This window comes from Paramisgurnus dabryanus, chromosome 23 (assembly GCF_030506205.2).
Source record: "Paramisgurnus dabryanus chromosome 23, PD_genome_1.1, whole genome shotgun sequence".
NCBI classification, from domain to species: domain Eukaryota; kingdom Metazoa; phylum Chordata; class Actinopteri; order Cypriniformes; family Cobitidae; genus Paramisgurnus; species Paramisgurnus dabryanus.
In genome coordinates, this window is record NC_133359.1 from 22498262 (window position 1) to 22521847 (window position 23586).

Sequence of the window (23586 nt, forward strand, 5' to 3'; positions counted from 1 at the left end):
ACAAATTAATTTATTAATTAAGTTATTTAATTGAAGAAAGTCAAAACTTTAAATACTGTAATGAATTGAATTGACTTGCAAAACGTAGTTGTTGCTTTTTTTTACAGTGCATTTAAACTCATATACATATATACATATACAAACTTTTCTCTAAAATATTTCTGTTTCAAAGTGTATATTTATATTGCAGAGAGGTTAATTAATTTCACTGGGCGGGTATGAAGCATCTTGCTGCACACCAGACTAGGACTCCAGGCAAAAGCCACAGGGTCATATGAGGCAAAAAAGAGGTGCCAATTTTTTTTCACATAAGAGTTAACTTAAATTGTAAAATGCTTGCTGTGAATGGAATATATGCTGGAATATATAATGCTTGCCCCTTGGAATATACTTAACACTCTGCAATATAAATTCTGCAAAATTGGGCATGCCTGAATTGTTAAATATTCAACAGAACTGGACAACAGATCCACTGTCTAGTTAGTAATGTCAACTAAACCAGTCGACACACAATCCCAACACAAAATGATTAAGTTAATTTAATAGATTTTAGTGGGTTAAACATGAAAATCAGCTCTTTCAAAAACTGTCAATTAGTTAAATGTCACTACTAGACTTCGTAAAAACAATAATCCTTTATTTATGTTACAGTGTACATTTACTTGAGTACATTGTGTTACAACAGCACATTTCTTTTTACTGTAACCAAATAAGTAAAAAATAGCTCCTTAAAGCAACAACTGCACAAATTGCTGTGGAATAAAAACATATTTTATTACACATACAATATATAGAGTGATACAGGAGACCTGACATAAGAAAGAGAAACATGATTTGATGTTATGGCTACTTAATTTTGATTTGTTTTTAGGTGAGTAATCAAAAAAGTGTCCCATTTTATGTGACCCTACTTGATACATTTTAAATGATTCTTGAAATAATAGATTCTCATTTTATTATCTTCATCATGTTTTGGGGGATGCCTGTAGCTGTTATATTCGCCTGTGTTCTTCGGTACTTGATGGCCCACCTTGAGATCTCTGCAGGTGGCTACTAACAAGTGTCCTAGTCCATCAATGAAGAACTCTACAGGCAAAACAAAAAACAAAACAAAAAACAGATGAAGATGACTTTTCTTATGGAACACATGATGTGATTTTTCTTATGGGTGGGGAGGGCCATTCTTATCATGGGAAGCATTTTATTAACCAAAATATAGATATGGCTGTGAGTCCATGATGATGCCATCTGCCATTTTATCGGCTAAAGTTCGTTTTATAAAGCAGTATACAAGTATTTTGGGCTATGAACAGCAAAACCTTTGTTACTGTTGAATATTTAAACAAATGTTGATTTCCTTTGATTTTAACCTTTTATTTTCCCAAAATACTTTAAGCAATCCACCTACCAGGGTGAGCCACCCGTCTGAGAAGCGGGTCAAATCCGACTCTCCGGACAGCATCTGTTCGGGCCACAAAGTAGTTGACGACTATATCAGTGAAGAAGCACCCTTCAAATCCCGGCAGGGGTGCTTTGTGAGTACCTGAACCACGTGAGATGCAGCCACCCTCCTCTGTGTTTCCTTCTTCATAGTGCAATCTAAAAGAAAATTGATTTCCATGAACTGAACCCCCAACCTAAGGAAATCAGCACAGATGAATCAGCAAATATGCGAAAAGATTTTGCACCTGTACACAAGACTGATGTAAATAAAGCAAACATACTCACCACATCTAATTCAGGAAGAGCTTCCATAATCTCCACAAATCTCTCTATACGCGTCTCATTCAAGAACAGAAAGTCATCATCCACCCATAAGAAGTATTTAGTTGTGACTTGTGACACTGCCAGATTTCGGCCAGCAAACCAGCCCTTAAAACCACACATTATATTAATAGAGTTTATTAAATATTAAAGAGTCAATAAAACCAAGGAGTCATTTACATTATATAGTTATAATCAGAGCTGGAAATGGCAGGAATTCACTGGGGGGACTCTACTTTGGGAGTACCTAATTTTAGATGACTTCTTAGATGGGTTTATAATACTTTTTTATGCTTCCTCCCAAGTATGTTTTCTTGAGCATTTAAGTCAAACAAACTTTTAACAATTTAATAATAAATTTGTCCTCAGTTTATCATCAGAATCATTATCAATCTAAAATCACTGTGAGTTTGAGTTGTTTATAACATGGATTTGAAAAGCAACACTCATCAAACATAATCATTATAAATATTAATTATCATGAAAATACCTGAAAAGGTTTGTAGAACAGCGATAAAAAAATGCTTATATGCATTTCACGGAGCTGTGTGTGTGTAAAAGGTATTTTTTACTACGGCGCATATTTAGTTTCTGCACAAGAGCGCCCTCTGGCTTTTGGATGGCTCAGAGGCATAGCAATAGGGGAGGCGATTGCCTGGGGCCTCACATCACAAGCGCCCTAATTTCTCAATGGTGCCACGAAAATGAAAAACTATTTATTAGGGCTTTCAATAGATTAAAATATTTAATCTAAATTAATCGCATGATTTCATGAGTTAACTCGCGATTAATCGCAAAATAATCTCAAATTTTTATCTGTTCTATATTTACCTAAAGGTAACACTTTTCAAGTTTTTAATGCTCTAATCAACATGGATTTGGATATGCAAATGTGTTTTTACGACAGCCTGTTTACATTTCAACAGAACCATCAGCCATAGTTTTATATATGATTTTCCCTTTAGAAGACTTTTTTCTTTCTCCATTTCTGTTTGCTGCTGCATTTTTGTGAGCTGTGCTGGCAAATTGAGTTGGGATGAGCACATTTTCTAAAATTTGTTATTTATATTTTAACATTCTCTATTTAAAAACTTTAAAACAATGCATGATTTGTTGGAATCTGACAAAACATGACAGAACTACACCTGTTTACTCAAAGCAAAAACAATATGAATGTGTGTTAAATATATGTTTTTCTTTTATTGTTTAATTTTGACATTGAGACAGACCTGTAGGTCAAACTGATCAATCCAGGGGTGTATTCCAGAAAGCTGGTTATGTGGCTTACCCGGGTAAGTTTAGGAGTAAGTAAGCGGATAACCTCTGCTTTCGGTTCCAAAAACGAAGGTAACTTTCTGGTTATGTAAGTAACCATAGAAACTGACTCTCTGAAGATAACCTGCTCCGGAGCAGGTTATGTTGCAGGGTAAGTTCATTTTAGTTAATAAAACGAGGCTTCGGAGGAAGTCTGCGCATGCGTGCACTTATGACGAGCGTACAGCGGGCGTGGAAGCATATATTTTGCATAATATTACAATGTTAAAGCATTTATTTTATTTTATTATATTTACAGTCGCGAATATTTATTGCTGTCTTAAAAAATGTGTGATATGAATTTTTTTAAAGAAACTATTTTTTTAATAACATGGATTGTTATTGGTGATTGGACTAATTACTATAAATTTTATTATTAATTAAATTTAATTAAAAATTTATTCATATTTGTGTTCGGACTAAATACTATACATTTAATTATGTTCATTAGTAATATATCTCCAAATATCAGTGGATGTATGAAACATAATTCCATCAGTTAATTAATGTTAACAATAAAGTACATTTCCATATCAATTTTGTCAATTCATAAATAACCTCATCTTTCACTTACTAGATAATTTGAGATGAATCTAAAGTTATAATAAATGTGTGTGCAAATACATTGTCATTAATGAATCTTAACCTATGTTACTTAAGTGACAATGTGGCAATGTTACAGTAAATGGGTATAACAAATAGAAACACATGATGCCTATCATAATAATAATTACTGAGGGATAGAAGTTACCCCTGCCTGCAGTCTCTGATAGGCATGTGCATCTGACCTGGCCCACAGAATGACACCCATGAAGCACAGGCATGATTTAACACTGACCCACATAGTGACACAGGTGAAGCACAGACTTCATTAGGTGAAACACCATTGAATCACAGACATGGCATAGTGGTCAGAGATTTTCTATTATATCAGTTAGAATCATGTACACAATGAAATGAAATTATAAATATATATTTCATAGTATAATATTTATTTCTTAAACATGCACTTCAGATCCTTAGCCCTCTCTCTACATTTGATCTATAGTTGGTGTTTTTCTAAATCACCTTTATTTCTTTAAAATTGACCTTTTGTAGCTGCTTTCCTGAGCTATCATTTTTGAGCAAAGGGAAATTGAGATATTTGCATATATTAGATGATACAGGACATATATTACAACATGTTACTATTGACACTAATGTAACATTTCTATTCTCCAATTCTGTCACAGCAGATCCTAATCGTCCAATGCAAATGAATGATCATTCTTAGTGTAGTGTAATGAAAAGCATTACACAACATTATTGAAAATCTGTAAGGACTGTAAGGAAGCTTTACAATTAAAAGAGGGTGCATTAATCTATCAGCTATCAGTAAATGTTAAAAAAGATGGTGACACAGTGTCATACAAGGAAAGTCCTAAAACTAAACAGGGTCACCCAAAGGAGCAGAAGTAAAATAAGTACAATATAGTGAATATTATCATAGTGCATTTTATGCCTACACAATACAATCATATCTAAAAAAAAAAAAAAACTTTAAATAAGCCTTATGATGTATTTGCACTTTATGTGCCACAACTCTTATGAAATTAACCATGGTTTTATTGGTGTATAGTTGTAGTAACCATGTTTTTTTTGTGCATTGATTACTATCAGCAGAACCATGGTTTTACTACACTAACCATCGTTTAACTATGTTTTTTTGAAAACCATGGTTATTTTGTGGTTACCATGGTTTTACTGTAACCATGTTTTTTACTGTAGTAAAACCATTGTTACTTTTCACAGGGGAAAATATATTCATAATTCATATGTTTACAATCATATATAAAATCTATGATTATTTTGACTATATTAATTATTTTAGATTGTTTTAGATTATTTTAAATAAAATTGTGTGTATTTTCGTTGAGACACATATAATATTGGACTTAAATGGGGTAAAATGGGTTCGTATTAATTATTTAATTAATTAATTTGATCTGTTTTGTAATCACGCACTTCTAAGCCGATTATAAAACGTTGATTTTGCCAGAAAATATTAGTTTATAATGTTATTTCTCATTTAAAAACTTTTAAGTTCTCTGACGTTTCCATGGTGACTCGTGAAATCTGCGATCCATTGACAATGCCTTTATGTTGTTACCGTGAGCGCGCGTTAACTCTGGGTTACTTTCAGCGAGTTGATTGACCTAACTCTTAAACTGTGTTTTGGAACCGACATACCCCGAGTAAGCAAGTTTGGGGTTGATCAACCCAAAGTTCGGGGTTAATCTGATGGTAAGTTAACCCTGCTTTCTGGAATACACCCCTGGTGTGTCTGATTATTGTTGTTGTGACTACTGAGGTTAGGAACACCTGGATTAATCAGTTTGTTTGTGACTACTGAGGTCAGTCACACCTGGATTAATCAGTTTGTCCAATAATGGAGGCAGGAAACAAGGAGCTGCCTGAAGTTCAGGAAGTTGTGCAGCTGGGCATAAAGGCTATTCATTCAGCTGTGGGCTAGACCAAGGGTCAAGCAGAAATTGCGTGTTGCGTTAATAAAATTAGGCGTTAATTTTGACAGCCCTACTATTTATAGAAAGTCGTGCCGCTGAGTGTCATGAAAAAAGCAGAAAATCAGGTCCATGAACGGGAATAAATAAATAAAATATTTTGTGACTATACCACGACTTGGCTTGAGAGTGGATTATAGTGTTAGCAGGTATTAATGCAGGCTGAAATGGAATAGGACAGCCCATTATAAATATGAATATTGTATTGTACCTCAAAGGTTATGTTTTATTGTGTCTTAAAATAAACACTTTATGTTCTGTTAGATGTGGTTTGACTATTTATTGTATGTTGTTCATGTTGATATATTAAGAAAAAAATCTTTTGATAGGGCCTCACTGATTCATTTTGCCTGGGGCCCAGACTTCATGTAGCTACGCCTTTGAGCGGCATCGTAATCCATTCAGAAACAAAGCAAACATAATCACACAATTTATTGTCCCAGCCCTAGTCATGGTGTATATTCACAGTATCAAGCCAAAGCAGCAGCAGCTTTATGTTGAAGAAACATCAGCAGAGATGGAGGTAAATAGCGACTTGAGTTAAGTACTACTTCTCAATATGGCCCATTTTTGTTTTTACCATCACATGAGAAAATGTAACAGCTTTTATTTGAACTGACGGGAGGGGTTCTAGCAGCCCAATCAAAGCGCTTGCGGTCCTCGTAATATGTGTGTGTTCTTTATGCCCAGCTGCACTACTTCAGCCAGCTACTTGTTTCCTGTCTGCCATTATTGGACAAACTGATTAATCCGGGTGTGTCTGATTATTGTTGTTGTGACTACTGAGGTCAGGCACACCTGGATTAATCAGTTTATCCAATAATGGAAGACAGGAAACAAGGAGCTGGCTGAAGTTCAGGAAGTAGTGCAGCTGGGCATAAAGCCTATTGAGTATCTAGCTATACTGCACTCAGGGCACAGGTACAGGGCTCTGAGGTGCAGGAGGGCCCGCTTTTTTGGTAGAAGCCTGATTCTATTAGCCATTATGTACCTTAAAATAATAGACATCGCTTAGTGCTATCTTGACTCTTTGTAACTGTGTGCGTATTATGCTTGTTTGATTTATATGTGTTAAACATGTGCAGTGCTGTGGAAAAAAATTACAAAAAGTAAAGTTACATTACTGTAGAGGTGCGCGTCAGGCTACACAGAAGTACACACATCCTACAGCAAAGGTTCTCCGTGAAACCATAAATCAACCTTAATGGATATTATAAATAAAAGGAAAAATGTGAAATGAAAGACTATTTGTCATATACAGTGCCTCTGTAACTGAAGTGTCATGTGACATACTTGATGATGCATTATGAAACAATAGTTGCAATAAAAGAAGTCACAAAAGGGAGTCAATTTAAATGCTATTATCGCTAAGTTGTTTAAATAGAATTCATTTCCAGTTCTACAATTGGAACTCTTTCCCCCCTCAAAATTCACTCCCAGGACTCGGTCCCCCCGTGTTCCCCCCATTTCCAGCCCTGGTTAGTTTTATAGCAAACACTCAGGAATTTAACAGTTTTTTAACAGGAATTTTAAAGTAAACCACAGTCCTTTGTTGCATTACCTGTGCTGGAGGCATGAAGTATTGCTCAATATTATCACCAACAACCTTCTGTGGGTCATGACTGTCATCTGCTACAATGATCTTTATGTTTGGGTAGTTCACACGGATACTCTGAATAAGAACTTTTAGTTCCGCGTATCTCAAAAATGTCTTAACCAGTATAGTCACCTGAGAGTTAATATCTACACACAAAGAGAACCACACAAAGAGTTAATTGTGTTTTCATAACAGCTGGGTGTGGTTTACACACACACACATATATATATATATATACATAATACAAATATTAAATGACATGATAACATGATCGACAAACCTTTTCCTGGGTTGTAAAGGATAGGAACTGATAGACGTCTGATCTCAATGGGGAATATGACCTCATGGTTCTCAAAAGAGAAGTAAGCTATGGACAAAAATACATTTAAAGTAAGTTCTACAGACAAACAAACAAACAAACAAACGGGTTAAACATGGCCCAAAATGACATGTGGTGGTACCGTCCTAATCATGTGCACAACTGGCTAACAATAACTTTAAACAAAGGCTGTTTTTCAAAGAGTGCTAATTAGATGATTGACAAAAAAGGCAAATATCAAGTCACAAGCACCCATACCTTTACAAATCACTAGGGTTGTAACGATACACTAAGCTCACGGTTCGATCTGTATCTTGACGCTTGGTTCACGATACAATACACATCGCGTTTTTTTTTTGGCGCAATTAAAAACAATTAAACTGTTATTTAAATTTTAGATTAATTTTCATAATATTAACAATTTCAGTAACTTTTTGTTGTACATAAAACTTAAAGAATTTTAAAATTTTAAGGCTTAACTGGACCTTCTGTACTGCAGGTCTGACACTGAAAAAAGGGACAATTTACATAAAATTTGAATAAAGGGACTTAGCAGGGGCGTTGTTAGATATAATGCTCTACTGGGGCACAGGCTTCTATACAATGTCCTACATGTATTTAAAAAATATTTAAGAAGGCTATCAAGTTCATTATACCCAACATGAACATTGTTAACATGGCATAAATGGCATAAAAGGAAATAATGACAGCAGAGTACATATTTTCTTGCACATTTGCATTTTACATTATACAATGAATAATAAATAATTCTTTACAATAATACTTTTACCATAGCACTATTTTAAAAAACAATTCATTTTATGACTGCTATAACAATCTCAGTAGTTACTGCCAACAGCTAGTGAACTAAATATTAATTTCATATCTGAAAATACAGAATCGTATAACACACACTCAAAAAAAATGAAATGTTGGATTTACTTAAAATTATTTTGTCAACATGTTCCTCATAATTTGTTAAGTAAACTCAACAAACAATAATTTAGTTCATTTAACAAAAGAAGATTAAGTAAACTTAACAAACAACAGTTGAGTTGATTGTACATAAAAAAAATGATTAATGATGACAAAAATTTGAATAATTCCATTTTATAAACTCCACCCCTTTTATCTAATAACTCCTTAACACTAAATCAATCAATCAATCAATCATAGTGCAGCTGCTTAATACAACTAATCATATAAGCCTCTTAATTACAACTTATCAAGTACATCACAAATATATTTGAAATGAAATGTTACATTTCAAACCATTAATTTGTTTGTTTTTGTTCTAATAACATATCAGAACAAGTTAATTCACTCAGCCACAGGTACCTATCTAATGGTGCTACACTTCTGCAAGAGGGTGCCAGAACAACAACAATTACCCATAATACACTGCAACATCATCAGCCAATGACATGCCAGTCTGAATTGGTTTTATTAATCTGTTAATTTTACACAACACTGTTATGTTGGCTGAACAAATAATTTTTAAGTAAAGCTGACAAAACACACCTTTTGTTGAATAAACTCAATTAAATAAAGTTCACGTTGGTAAATATTTTTTTTTTAAGTAATCACAATATGAAAGGATTAAGTAAAACTGGCAAAGGCGAAAGTACATTTTTTTTGAGTGCATGTGTGGATTTTTTCAGCAATAATGCAATGCTATAGACTGGACAGAGGTTTACTTGAGATTTTTCTTTTAATGTTTGAGACCTGACTGGGTGAAGATTAAACTTTCCTAAAATCATCATCATTCATTTCTGCTTCCCTTTCCCTGCTTTGCACAAAACATTTCTGATGTCCATCTACAGGAGCCAATAGTGATCGAGTCAAAATAAGATTATCATTATTATTTAGAAACTTACTTTAGTTTTGTTATGTTGTCATAAGATATCTGAATCGCGTGGCGTCACCTGGATTTTTGTATGCGGCTAGGCGCGGCTGAATAGACAGAAGCACCGGTCTGGACATGTTTTTTGTGCGTGTGCGGGTCCGTGCGATTGATTATTCCCGTCGAGTGATATGAAAACTATGCTATCAGACTTTGGACTTAAAAGAGGACGGGGCATTATATATAAATTTCTGTTCCTACCGAAGTCATGCTGCTGACCTTCAGTTCAAGCTGCAGGTAATACAAGTGATGTCTGTGTAACTGCGGTGAAGCACAGGTGACGCTGGCGCAGAGCAGATCATGTCTTGAACGGTCAACGTTGATGACAAACCTACCTTTGCCACATGGACGAAACTCCAGTATCACCCTGTCATGGTACGATCAGACATCATAAACGTTTTCATTTATAAATCACCCGGAAGGGCCTCCTAATTTGGGCACAGAAGAATGTCTGCTCAATTGGAGTTACACATGTCCTAGGCACCACGAATACTTGTGCCCATATGCTAACCAGCAACGACTGGCCACAAGGGGAATAGAGACAATTCCCAGATGGCCGAGACGATTTGGAAAATTTTCGGTCAAGTGAAAATTGACCTGTTAGTCTCTGAGAGATGCACTGGGCAGTGAGCATTCTCTTCTAAGCAGAGCGATGCCCTGTCCCAGACTCAGCTTTTTTAGCCCTTTTCTCCTGTAGCCCTGCTTCTGCAGGTCATCAATCGGATCAGGGAAGACAATTGTGCACTGCAGCTGATCACTCCCCTTTGCAGAACAAGCTGTGGTTCACCCGATGTGATCCAAATGCTAACGCCAGCATCGTGGCATATCCTGCTGAGGAGGGACCTCCTCTCTCAAGCAAGAGGAACGATTGGGCACCCCTAGCTTGAACTATGGAACATGAACAGATGGCCCCTCTACATGAATCTTATGAATCTCGAGAGGGGTTATGAATATGATAACCAAGCCAAGGGCCCCTATCACAAGGCACCTTTACTCATAAAAGTGGTCAACACTAAGGGTGTAGGCTCACACCTTTCTTCAGCAATGTTGGAGACCGTCCACGCCCCCTGCACACTTTAAGTCTATGTGGCAGCTATAGTGGCAAATCACACCCCCATTGCCTGGCGACCTGTCGGGACCTGTCCATGGTCCTGATAAGCTCTTTGTAATCTTCCCATTTGAGCCGCTCAAGCAAACTGACCTATGGTCCCACACACTAAAGACCACCCCCTCCATGGGAGCACGGATGTCTTTAAAGGGCGATTTATAGTCGGCGTAGGCTATCCGTAGCCTGTGCGTACCTCTGCGTAGCCTGACGCGCACCTCACAAAATTTCTAACAGCACGTCGGCTCTACGCAGACCGCAAGCTCTGTGATTGGTCCACCAGAACCCCTCCCGTCAGGTAAAAAAACTGCGTCATAGGTTTTTCCGTTTGAGACAGTGAAAACAAAGATGAGCCAAGTTGAGGAGTGATTTAACTCAAACTGCAACATAAGTCGCTGTTTATTTACTTCCATCATTGCTGGTCTTCTCAAATTATACACAACAAGTTGTATTTCTTCTTCGTTTGTGGGTTAACTTGCTTAGCTTCTTCTTCTGTGACGACTTACACGCGTGATTACTGTCAACCAGCAGTTTCGCGTGTGTTTTCACGTCGACGCGGACGGCGACGCACAAGTATAAATGAAAACCGACGCGGAACCTACGCCATCGCTGCTACGCCGTAGGACCTACGCACGACTATAAATCGCCCTTTATGCGTCACTCCCAAGGGTTTCTCTTGTTAATTTATGTTTTTTTTTCCTATTTTCAAATCATTGTCGCTTGGGGTTGGGGTTAGATTTGGGGTTTGGGTTAGGATGTACTTTTATGTTATGATGTACTTTTATGTATTGGTTTCTAAGTTTTTCTTCCGCTTTTAAAACTATTTTCGCCTGGAGTTCATTGTTGCTTGGGGTTGGGGTTAGAGAAGGGGTTTGTAACAGAAAGTGATTCTAACCCCAACCCCAACCGACAATGGTAAGAAAATAGGAAAAAAAACTATGAGAAAACACTACATAAAATGACACGAGAAATCTGTGGGAGTGACACAGAAAAGACATCTGTGATCCCGTCACGGAATATTCCGCGACATGGACACGGATAAAGTGAATCACATTTTCCGTGACTATGCGTGCGCGCCTGAGTGGGAACAGTTTGAGTCTGAAACGGAGAGGGCAGGCCAGAGCTTGACATTTTTTTGCGATGATAATATGCGATTTCTGAATGCAGAACTTCTCAGTCATAAAAAACACCTGCAAGGCCTGAAAAAGATCAAGACACAGCCAAGTAAGAAAAAGTAACGCAAAAGTAACGCAAGTATTACTTTCCATGAAAAGTAACGCAATTAGTTACTTTTTGGGGGAGTAACTTAATATTGTAATGCATTACTTTTAAAAGTAACTATCCCCAACACTGCCTACGCATGCCCAGTCTCAAGCTCAAAGGTACTTTAAGTTTGTTATAGCGTGGCGTGATGAAATATGTTCCCCATAGTGTAAGCTACTGACACAATTGATAAGTGAACTGTATCGAAAGGGATCGATAAGATTACTGAAGTAACCAACGAGATAACTGTAACAAGCATTGCGTAGCGGTCCATGTTATAACGCCATGCAGCGAGTTTTTACTTCGTACTTCAGTCGAAATAAGGTACTGAATGATGTCCTACCTAGGCTTATATAGGTGAAATGGCAGGCTTGAACACCATTGATCTGTGATTTTCAGAGACGTTAACCAATAGGTTTCAGTATCAGAGAAAACAGGTGTTTTCCCCGTAGCGTCAGCTATTGATGCAATGCTTGTTTCAGTTATCTCAGGAAACTGGGGTTATATGAGTCACCTGATCATTATGGGTTTCTGGCTTTGTTTGAAACATAAAAAATATAGGACAGTTTTATTTTCATGTCTTTCATTGAATATGTAACCTTCTGTTGTGCTTACAGAATTGTGTTTAGTTAAGTGAAAAACTGTCTTGAGCAGACGTGTTGTTAGACTTTTCATTGTCAGTCATTTTGATAGACAGGGTCATAAAAATTCTGTCATAATTATTACCTTTCATTTTCATTTCCATATTTTTATAACTATAATTAGATAGAATCTATTTTTTTGTAAAGGAAACAGATGAACAAAAACTGTGTGTCAGTTTACATGTTTAACACCACATGAAGCAGTCAATTAATATTTGTTCATTCCTTAGTAACAGCGGAGGCTTGTAAAACAAACAACCTTGTTGCTGGAGCATGCAAATATGAACAACATGATATTTCAAAATACAATTACAATTAAATGTACATGAAACAAACTTACATGAAATAACTATGTAGGAATGCATTACAATCATTCTAGTACATTGGTGAGGCACCAAAAACAAAAAAAAACAAAAAAAATCATTACTTTAATGGCCTCCGGCACCATGCTTGTTAAACGGGCTGGCACGCACACATTGTAAGGGCAGGACCAAATCAAAGGTGTGTCATTTGAATTGGAATGCCAAAAATGTTACTGTAATAAGAGACATCATGAAGACGTATAAAGTGCCTGATCTGATTTGATGTATTTTATGGTATTTGCTGCTGAAATGTTTTGTTTGGAGAATGTCTGCCCATTGCTCATGCATTAAACAGCTTTAAACATTTGGATAGCAGGGATAAAACTTTCAAATTTCTGCTGATGATATCACGGTCACAAGATTTTGGATCTTAATTTTTGTAACAGCCATACCATGATTTTTGACTGTACTAACAAGAACATTAATTGGAAACCAAGGTTCCCATTAATGGCCAGTGATTGTTGTATTCTACAAACATTAAAACAATCCAGACCATTCACAGATCACAAGTTACTTACCGAGATCTTCAGTTTTGATGTGGTAGATGGTGCTGGTGTAGGTCACTCTGCTCAGCAGGTTATTAAGCTTTTCAAGGTTGTCGGATGAGATGGTCAGACGTTCCTCATTCTGCCCCAAAACAAGCTCATCCTCCTTAACATCATTTATTGAGAGCAGACCCTTCTGTACCCTAAGTGACACCTGAAGAAGTTTGACATACCATTTACATTCATGATACACTGAAGTTAACACATCTGCTAAATTACACCTCACCTTGTTGTAAAGGTATTTACCATCAAACCAAGGAAGATAAAGGACAGCAGACCCAGATACAAAGACTTTAAAGAGTTTGAATCCATACAGAGTTCGAATATGAAATCAAAGTCACCTTCCACCTTTCAAAACGTTATTGTGCCAAACAAACCTTGTAAATTGTTCGGTGTTGTGTGTGCAGAGCTAGACCTTCAAGAATGATATTTGTCTTTATTTAATACAGAGATCATGACAAAATTACATTCAGATTTTTCATTTCACAGTCGCTACAGTAAATAGTCAATATTTTAACTGTGCTACTCGGTCATCACATAGGGAAGCATCAAAAATCTGACTCACCAGGTATGAATGATTGATGTAAGGGAATGACTCTGCAACCTTTGATGGGATACTGAAGCGGAGTGTTGGGAGGGGCAAGAACAAGAACATCATTTTCTTTACCAGTTCTGGGGAAGGCACATAAGGACAAGATGTTGATAAATGACTTCAATCTGTTTGCAAAATGTGATGTCTAGAAATTTTATAGCATTTGAACATAAAAGCATCTTGCAGAACCTGATCAAGTGTTGTCTGTATTCTTCTGCTCGATGTTTTTTAAGAACTTCCAATTCATCTTGTGCCATGTCTGGTGGGTCAGTGTTTTTGCAGGTACATGACTGAGAATTTTCAATAGGAAACGGCCCTATACTGAGGAAATGGGTAAAAACCCTTGTTAAACAACAGCTGACATTTAACAGTATGCATTGAACACAAAGCTACGTTTACAAGACAATATGCTGTATATACACTGAAAAACAGAGGTGCTTCACAATCCCATAAGATATATATATTATTTTTTTTGGCTAAATACAGTGCCTTGCGAAAGTATGCGGCCCCCTTGAACTTTTCAATCTTTTGCCACATTTCAGGCTTCAAACATAAAGATATAAAACTGTAATTTTTTGTGAAGAATCAACAACAAGTGGAACACAATCATGAAGTGGAACGAAATTTTTTGGATATTTCAAATTTTTTTAACAAATAAATACTGAAAAATTGGGCGTGCAAAATTATTCAGCCTCTTTACTTTCAGTGCAGCAAACTCTTTCCAAATGTTCAGTGAGGATCTCTGAATGATCCAATGTTGACCTAAATGACTAATGATGATAAATAGAATCCACCTTTGTGTAATCAAGTCTCCGTATAAATGCACCTGCTCTGTGATAGTCTTAGATGTCCGTTTAAAGCGCAGAGAGCATCATGAAGAACAAATTACACACCAGGCAGGTCCGAGCTACTGTTGTGGATAAGTTTAAAGTGGGATTTGGATACAAAAAGATTTCCCAATCTTTAAACATCCCAAAGGAGCACTGTGCAAGCGATATTATTGAAATGGAAGGAGTATCAGACCACTGCAAATCTACAAAGACCATATCAGAGATGCAGCCAAGAGGCCCATGATCACTCTGGATGAACTGCAGAGATCTACAGCTGAGCTGGGAGAGTCTGTCCATAGGACAACAATCAGTCGTATACTGCACAAACCTGGCCTTTATAGAAGAGTGGCAAGCCATTTCTTAAAGATATACATTAAAAGTGTTGTTCAAAGTTTGCCACAAGCCACCCAGGAGACACACCAACATGTGAAAGAAGGTGCTCTGGTCAGATGAAACCAAAATCTAACTTTTTGGCAACAATGCAAAACTTATGTTTGTGGTAAAAGCAACACACCATCCCGACTGTCAAATATGGTGGTGGCAGCAGCATCATAGTTTGGGCCTGCTTTTCTTCAGCAGGGACAGGGAAGATGGTTAAAATTGATGGAAAGATGGATGGAGCCAAATACAGGACCATTCTTGAAGAAAACCTGATGGAGTCTGCAAAAGAATTGAGACTGGGACGGAGATTTGTCTTCCAACAAGACAATGATCCAAAACAAAATCTACAATGGAATGGTTCACAAATAAACATATCCAGGTGTTAGAATGGCCAAGTTAAAGTCCAGAACTGAATCCAATCGAGAATCTGTGGAAAGAGCTGAAAACTGCTGTTCACAAACGCTCTCCATCCAACCTCACTGATCATGAACTGTTTTGCAAGGAGGAATGCGCAAAAATTTTTGTCTCTCAATGTGCAAAACTGATAGAGACTTACAGCTGTAATCGCATTAAAAGGTGGCGCTACAAAGCTGAATAATTTTGCATACCCAATTTTTCCGTTTTTTTTTGTTAAAGTTTGAAATATCCAATTTATTCCGTTCCACTTCATGATTGTGTCCCACTTGTTGTTGATTCTTCACAAAAAATTACAGTTTTATATTTTTATGTTTGAAGCTTAAAATGTGACAAAAGTTTGAAAAGTTCAAGGGGGCCGAATACTTTCGCAAGGCATTGTAGTTCCACAAAAATCCTTTAACATTGCCAGAATGTTTCACAAAAGGTTCCTTTTAGTGAAAAGTATAACAACAGTGTAAAAAAACATTAAGAGTTATCTGTGAGAGAGATTTACTTACTTTGGCTTGGGGTAATCTTGGATCCCTGGTTTATTGTTACAACTTGTGCCTCTGGAGGGAAAATTTAAATTTGCATAAAACATACATGTAGTTTATTATTATGTAACCAAATAAAAGTTCAAAATAGTACAGAGCAGTCTCAAATATCTTCCAGAAAAAACACACAATCACACCTCTAACCCCGGAAGTATAAATCCAGAAGCGAACAGCATACAAATTAAAAAACATTAAACAATATTATTTATTTATTTAAAGTTAAACATTGGAAAGTTGAAGATTAGTGAAGTGTATGCAGAAAAATGTCAAATGAAATGGAACTTGTGTTTTTTTTTTCGGGTAAGATTTACTCACTTCGGATCGAGGTGATTTCGGTTTTCTCGTTCACTGTTATAAATTGTGGCTCTTGAAGGGGAAAATAGAAATTAACATAAAACGTAAATGTAGTTTATTGTTTGGAACAAGAAAAAAAAAGGTAAACTAGTACAGAGCAGTCTTAAATATCTTCACGTAATATATCACACACGTAAGCCCTATAGTAATGCGATTCTCATTGCGAATCTCGTCAGTGAAGCCAGGTCCATTAGAAGCTCGCCATCAAAATGAAATTCATTTTTTGTTTGTTGTTGTTGTAGCGTCTGTTAAAACTGAGCTTTTAGGCTCATCATTGTCGATAACTATAGGCTATTCGGGTCAATTAAATTAATAAATTCAATATAGATAAATACCAATTAAATAATAAGAGATTCATAAAGCTAGAATATGCCACAATTGTTTATAAAAATCTTGTTTATATAAAAACGCATCTATGAGGTATTGTCAGATTTGTTTCCTACTCTGTCAGTCTAACACAGATTCGACAGGTAAGCCACCTTTCGAAATACTTGTGAAATGCACCGCTTCGTTTAGCCATAGTCACGTGACTTTGGTGTTTCGAATCCCTTAATCACTTGACATGGGTGTTTCGAATCACATTTCGGAGCAGTGTTTCGAAACACTTGCTAAATTCCACTCCAGTTTTAGACACGCCCTCGCGAACTTCCCTAAACACTTCCCCTAGGGGGAATCCCTGTCGCCATTTTAAAGTGCGTTCCACTTCGTCAAGTGGATGAGGGAAGTTTGTATGGACAGACCCTCGCTCCCTTGATTTTGACAGAGGGAGTGAGTCTACTTCATATGTACACTTCAGGCAGCTCCATATACCACAATGCAACACGATTGTGACGTCACTTCAGCAGCTCGCGCTTTGCACAGTTCAAATGATGGAGGGAGCGGTCTCCACTTTCCATGTGATCGAGGGCTTAGGGGGATCCATTTAAACATACTTTAAGTGTTCCAGCAGTTGTGGGCACTCATACAATGTAAGCAATGACGTACATCCGAGTGAACGAGGCTGAGGGAAGTTGGCGAGGGAAGGTCATAAAAAACAAACTGGAACACAGGGATCTACGCTTCGGGATCTTGACACAGTGTCGAAATGTCAGTTTCGCGGCAGCCATCCCTAGCGGATGTATCGCCAGCGATATGTAGGCTATAAGGCCCAGCTTGTCAGTGAACTACGGCTTTGTGTAGTAAATGCTGCTCCATCTGAATAGCAAGTGATGGCGATTTACTACTAATCAAGGAACCGGCTTTACTGACGAGATGCGCATGATATCGCATGCAAATTATCGCGCATCCCTAGTAAAAAGCCAGAAGTGATGGAAATTTGGAAAAAATGGAAATTAGCATGAAACTTAGATGCAGTTTATTGTTCGTAACTAAATAACAGTTACAGACAGTACGATCTCAAATATTATTTAGCAAATATCAATACAATCTCATGGCAATTCATACCTATTTTACGAGGTGAATAATTCCTATGACCACATAAGTATGCTTTTGTATGATTTGCTTTTGCCACTGTGACGTTTGGGTTAGGGGAGGGGTTTAATTATAGTTTTTTCCAATAATCATATGTTTTTGTAATGACTCACATGTTACCACAGCAATGCATAAACAGCTTTTATGAATTTGTTTAAATAATACAAATGGTCTATAATAATGATCAGTTATTTCAACCCATGGATGTGCAAAATATGGAAAAACCCAAGAGCTTGTTTACACTTTAGTATAACCCCACCCAGAGGAAGATATTATTTCACTGTGGTTGATGTTACATAGATCAGGAAATTTGACAGATACATTTTTGAGATTTCTGGGACTTTCAGGACAAACAAAAATTCAACATTTAATCTCATTGCCGTCTAAGAGATACAACTTAGATATTTAATAAAGCTTATTTGTTATTTTTCTTCTTCATGGGTCAAGGTTAGGTTGAAAGACACCATTTATTTTTAATGTACCAGCAAAATGTTTATATAGGGCATGTTCATAAATATATAATCATGTTTATGAGTGACATCTTTATTGCATAAATGTTATATGCAACACTGTTGTTTTTTTAAAGGTGTGAGAGTAATCTATAACAATCATTCTTAACAAACGTGTCTTACTGCTTTCTAAAGCGGTTCTCGATTATACAATTGTAATTTCACAGATGTCTAAAATTGCATTTAAGCTATACATATACATAGCTATATTTCATCAGTATGTGTTCCTTGGGATTCAGAACCATGACTCCAAGCATAGCAAACACAATTCTCTACCAATTTAACAAACGCTCAGGACAGTAACATAAAAAAGGAAACAAAAACCTTAAAGAAACAAGAACATAAAACTTTTATTTCATACCTGATAAACTGAAAGGACGTTTTTCTCCGAAAAACATCATCCATGTAGTAAAAACTGAGCAGGATGATAGCCACAAATATAACTCCACTGAAAAAAATTCGCTGGTTTCGAGGCATGATGAAGAAAGAGAGAATTACAGCAACTTTGATTAATTAAAAACTAAACTAACAAACAAAAACCCAGATTACTATAATTAGGTTAACATTTAAAAAACATCTCTAAACCTCTTTCTAATATTTTATAAAAATCATTCACTATAAATTGATGTTGATCAATGCTATGTGATTGTGTGTTGTAAGGTTATAGCAGCACCTGATAAAGAGATGCAGATGAACATGTCTGTAGGGAGTGGCAGAGATGCCGGAGAGATCGAGTCATTGATATTTATATAGTTTGATATCTACTTTAATAAAATTCATATTCACCTAAAGCAAGAAAAGAACCAAATCATAAAAAACAGAAGTTTGGGTTTAATAAAAGCCTGAAGCATCTTAAGTAAATTAGTATTTAAAGCAGCCCTCGAGATCCACTTCCCTTCAAGGTTTAGCTCCAACTCTCATCAAACTCCTGCCTGCAATTGTCTCGTATTCCTGAAGACCTTGATTAGCTTGCTCAGATGTGTTTGATAAACTCTGAAGGAAAATTAATCCAGAGTTGAGAACCTCTGATTTAATCAAACTAAGTCTTGTTTAGTGTGTACAAGACAAGCTCGTGCGGAATGAGTTTCAACACATCCTCTATACCAATGCCTTAATCTTACAAAACTATGCTTATGAGCATAAAGTCTTGAAAATAAGGGTAAAGGTGCATGTTTTAAATTAGTTATCATATTTTGACTCACTTTAATTAATGTTAAATCATTTTAAGACCCTCTTAAAATTTAGTTGAGGTCCCCAGTCCCCTAGTTGAGAAATACTGCACTGTAAAAAAATCCAACTTCAAATTGTTCTTTCAATAAATATAATTAAGTGTACTGCTTTATTTTTTACAACATGGGCTAGAGCAGTGTTTCTCAAACTTTTTGGCCATGAACTTATCCATCCTTAACTACCCATTACAGCCTAAAGTTTTTGTTCCAATTTAATTAGCATACAAGAATAAATTCATGGCTCCGCATGACATTTTTTTCACAGTCTGAATTTGTTTAGGCTTAAATTTAAATGTGTCGTTTTGAGGGTATGGTCAATAAATAAAGTAATTAATAGAGATGGGCACAAAAATGACCAAATTTATTTATGTTTGTCACGCCCACTACTTGTAATGCTCCTATTCCCCACCAGTGGGTCACCACACACTTAAGAAATGCTGGGCTAGTGCAAAGGCTGGTTCCCTTCACCCTCAAAGTTGTTGTTGCTGCATTCTCCACCCTCCAAGATCCAATAGCAGGTAAGTGGATAAATATGCACAACCTGGTCAAGACTTTAATAAGCAGAAAATCCCTACGCGGTTTTTCCATATTGTATACCCCACTGAAAAAACCTTTAGGAGGATGTGGCTTCCGTAGCGTTCCCCTTACCGCTGGAATGGGTAAGTTTCCCAGTGTTCCTAAGTGTCATTGATTGGGTTGTGCAGGAACAACAGTGACCGCCCTTCTCTGCATAAGGCCTTGTCCCTGCTACTCTAATAGCAAATTGGCCAGGAGGCTCATGCAGGGCACTGTTTGGGGCAGCACCTGTGAAGCTTGGATAGGGATGCGTGACGTCAAAGTAAGTAAGTAAGTAAGTAAGTAAGTAAAATTACTTTTGATTGATTAGTGAAATGGCCGCAGGGGGTGCGGGTGTGGTAACAGCTCTCCTACTATATGCTCTGATTGTTGTTCTTTTACCATCTAAAGCTGATTCAGGCCTTAAATATGCTGACAATAGGCAACATTTCTTTTTCTCCAATGAAAATATGGGTGCATTTTACAAACAATCGATCAATGATCCTAAGCCAAGTATTGGATATGGGAAACACCTTCTGGCCATGACTTTCGTTTATCCTTCTCTATACAAACAAATACGGAAAAAAACCAAATCAACTTTACGCTTACAATGGACTAATGCATTGACCATCGCAATTTGTCTGATATTGTCTGGAGACATACATCCATGCCCAGGACCGTCCCGCGCCATAGCCGGTGAGATGCCTGATGATGGGGAGCGCGCTGCAACAGTCCTTCAGGTAGGTACATTGAATGATGCATTTCAATGTAGTATTGCACATCCTAACCTTACCTGTCTGTCGGCTTCATTTGATGATGGCGTGGATGGGACGCTGGGAGACTGCGCTGGTGCTGTGTCGGGGATGGTGGATCGGAATGCGCACGTTTCCCGTGTCAGCGCGGGTGGAGCGCGGCGTATCCATGGGCGATCGCGGGAGACGAGTCTGGGGAGCGATGGTTTCGCGGGGACGTCGGGTGGATCCGGTCCTTGGTCTGCGCATGGGATGCATGTTGGGTTGGCTGGACCCCGGAGATCTATGACTACCCTAGCAGCGGGTGCTTCACGCGGCCCCGTTGTGACGCAGAATGTAAACAGGAAGCAACTAAATCCAGGGATCGTAAAGAATAGGAAATGGGAGGTGTTTCAGACTGTCAATCATTCGCGAACAGTGTGGGACCCAAAGGCTAAACCAAAGGGCCTTTTAGGTGGTCATTTAAACATTAGAAGCATACTATCTAAAAGTGAACAAATACAGCATCTGTTAATGGATTCAAACCTGGACTTTTTATGCTTATCTGAAACCTGGCTCAATCAAAATGCTCCTTTAGCAGCCTTGAATATTCCTGGTTATTCCATATACAGGAAAGACAGGGAGGAATCAAAGAAGGGAGGAGGAGTGATGGTTTATATAAAAAGTACACTACAGTGCTTTAAAATCCAGTGGTCAAACTGTAATTCATTAGAATGTTTAGGTCTCAATGTTAGTCTCTCACCACAAATGTCTTTTAACCTTGTTATAATTTATAGGCCTCCCTCTGCGGATAAAAGTTTTATGAAAATTTTGAGAAGCTGTTAAAAGAAAGCAACCTTGATAAAGAAATTATTATTATGGGGGATTTTAACATTAACTGGGAAGACGGACCCTCTAGAAAAAGGCTCAAACAAATCACTGATAAGTTTGATCTAACACAAGTTGTTTGTGGGTCGACACGAATAACAAACACTTCCAAGACACAAATTGATCTTATATTCACCAATAGACCTGAAAGAATTGTAAAATCATTCAATATGTTAACAGGCTTATCGGACCACAATTTAACTCTTATAACTAGAAAGCTTACCAAAAAACGTTTTCATCCTTGTGTTAGAGAAAAGGAAGAAATTACTATAATTCCCAAAAGTAACTATCAAAATTTTATATCTGCAGCTAATCAAATTCAATGGAATGATATTTTATCTTTCGTTGATTATGAAAAAGACAGCCAAATATTTTTAAAAACGCTTGAGAGAACTATTACAGAATTCACACATAAAATTAAGCTCAAACAATACAAAAATACTGTCCCCTGGATAAATTCAGACATCATAAAACTCATGAAAGAACGAGACCAAGCCTTAAAAATAGCAAATAAAAATAAATCAACTCATGACAGAGGACGTTTTACCATGTTAAGAAATAAAGTAGTTAGATCATTAAGAAAAGCAAAGGCAGACTTCTTTCTTACTTTAATTGAAAAATCAAATGGAAATGCGAAAATAATATGGAACCAGATAAGAAAAATGACAGGGGATCGCCCAAAAGAAAATAACATTTTAGAAATTAAAATAAATAAACAACTAACAAACAATATTGCGGTTGTAGCAGAGGCATTCAATCACTACTTTATTGATTCTGTGGCTAATATAGCAAGCTGTTTTACACCTAAGAACACATATTCTCCTTCAATAGACACAAGTCAATCCGTTTTTAGTTTAAAAAACATTACAGAATCTGAGGTATTACAGACCATTAAATCACTTAGACTGTCTAGTTGTAAAGATATTTTTGGCATGGACACAGTAATGCTTAAGGAGCTTAGTACAACAGTCACACGTCCCATTACCAAAATTATCAATTTATCAATTTCACAAAATATGTTTCCAAGTATCTGGAAATCAGCTGTTGTTGTTCCCATTTTCAAAGGTGGAGACCCTCATTCCATGTTAAACTATAGACCCATCAGTATACTGCCTACTGTATCTAAGATTGTAGAGAAACTAATAGCAAAACAAATTATTAACCATTTAAATACCACACCCCATGCTCTCAACCCTATGCAATTTGGCTTTAGAGCCAATTATTCCACCGAAACTGCTACTTGCTTCTTTACTGAAAATATCAGATCATTGTTAGATCGAGGTGGGGTGGTTGGAGCAGTGTTCCTGGATCTCAAGAAGGCTTTCGACACTGTTAATCATAAAGTCTTGCTGACAAAATTGTGCCGTTTTAATTTTTCTTCAGATACTATTAAATGGATTGAGTCTTACCTGACTGATCGTTCCCAACAAGTCAGAGTCAAATCATTTATATCGGAGGCTCTCAGTCTATCTAGCGGTGTTCCTCAAGGATCAATTTTAGGACCTTTGTTGTTCTCACTCTATATAGATGACCTACCATCTGTCTGTCCAGATGTTTTTGTGCAGATGTATGCTGATGACACTGTAGTGTATGTTCATGGTAGCAGTATCTCTCAGGTAGCTGAGAAAATCACCAATTCTATGGCTAATATTACAGATTGGTTGAAACAGTCTTGCCTGCAATTGAATACATCAAAAACAGTAGCAATGTTTTTCACCAAGTC

The 23586-nt window shown here is 36.9% G+C and overlaps 1 protein-coding gene across 2 annotated transcripts; it reads right to left on the reverse strand.

Annotated features, from left to right (window-relative positions):
• Positions 1 to 504: 504 nt before the first annotated feature.
• On the reverse strand, positions 505 to 19097 carry LOC135781111 (beta-1,4 N-acetylgalactosaminyltransferase 2-like). Of its 2 annotated transcripts, XM_065291410.2 has the most exons (12): positions 18822 to 19097; positions 16443 to 16493; positions 16092 to 16142; positions 14156 to 14287; positions 13940 to 14046; positions 13752 to 13789; positions 13348 to 13528; positions 7517 to 7603; positions 7201 to 7382; positions 1729 to 1872; positions 1409 to 1637; positions 505 to 1086 (listed from the first exon to the last, which is right to left on the reverse strand). In XM_065291410.2, the coding sequence occupies exons 1-12, from the start codon at positions 18935 to 18937 to the stop codon at positions 908 to 910; spliced, it is 1497 nt and encodes a 498-aa protein (XP_065147482.1). In that variant the 5' UTR covers positions 18938 to 19097; the 3' UTR covers positions 505 to 907. The 2 variants fall into 2 exon arrangements, with proteins under 2 accessions (XP_065147482.1, XP_065147483.1); XM_065291411.2 differs by lacking the exon at positions 16443 to 16493.
• Between the last annotated feature and the right edge of the window lie 4489 nt (positions 19098 to 23586).

Bases quoted from the DNA above. Each gene is read 5' to 3' on its own strand.
- LOC135781111 (XM_065291410.2), bottom strand. From the start codon at position 18,937: ATGCCTCGAAACCAGCGAATTTTTTTCAGTGGAGTTATATTTGTGGCT. The intron at 7,604-13,347 runs GTAAGTAACTTG...TTTTGTCCATAG, and splicing joins CATCAAAACTGAAGATCTCG to CTTACTTCTCTTTTGAGAAC. The intron at 7,383-7,516 runs GTTTGTCGATCA...CTTTGTGTGTAG, and splicing joins CCTTTACAACCCAGGAAAAG to ATATTAACTCTCAGGTGACT.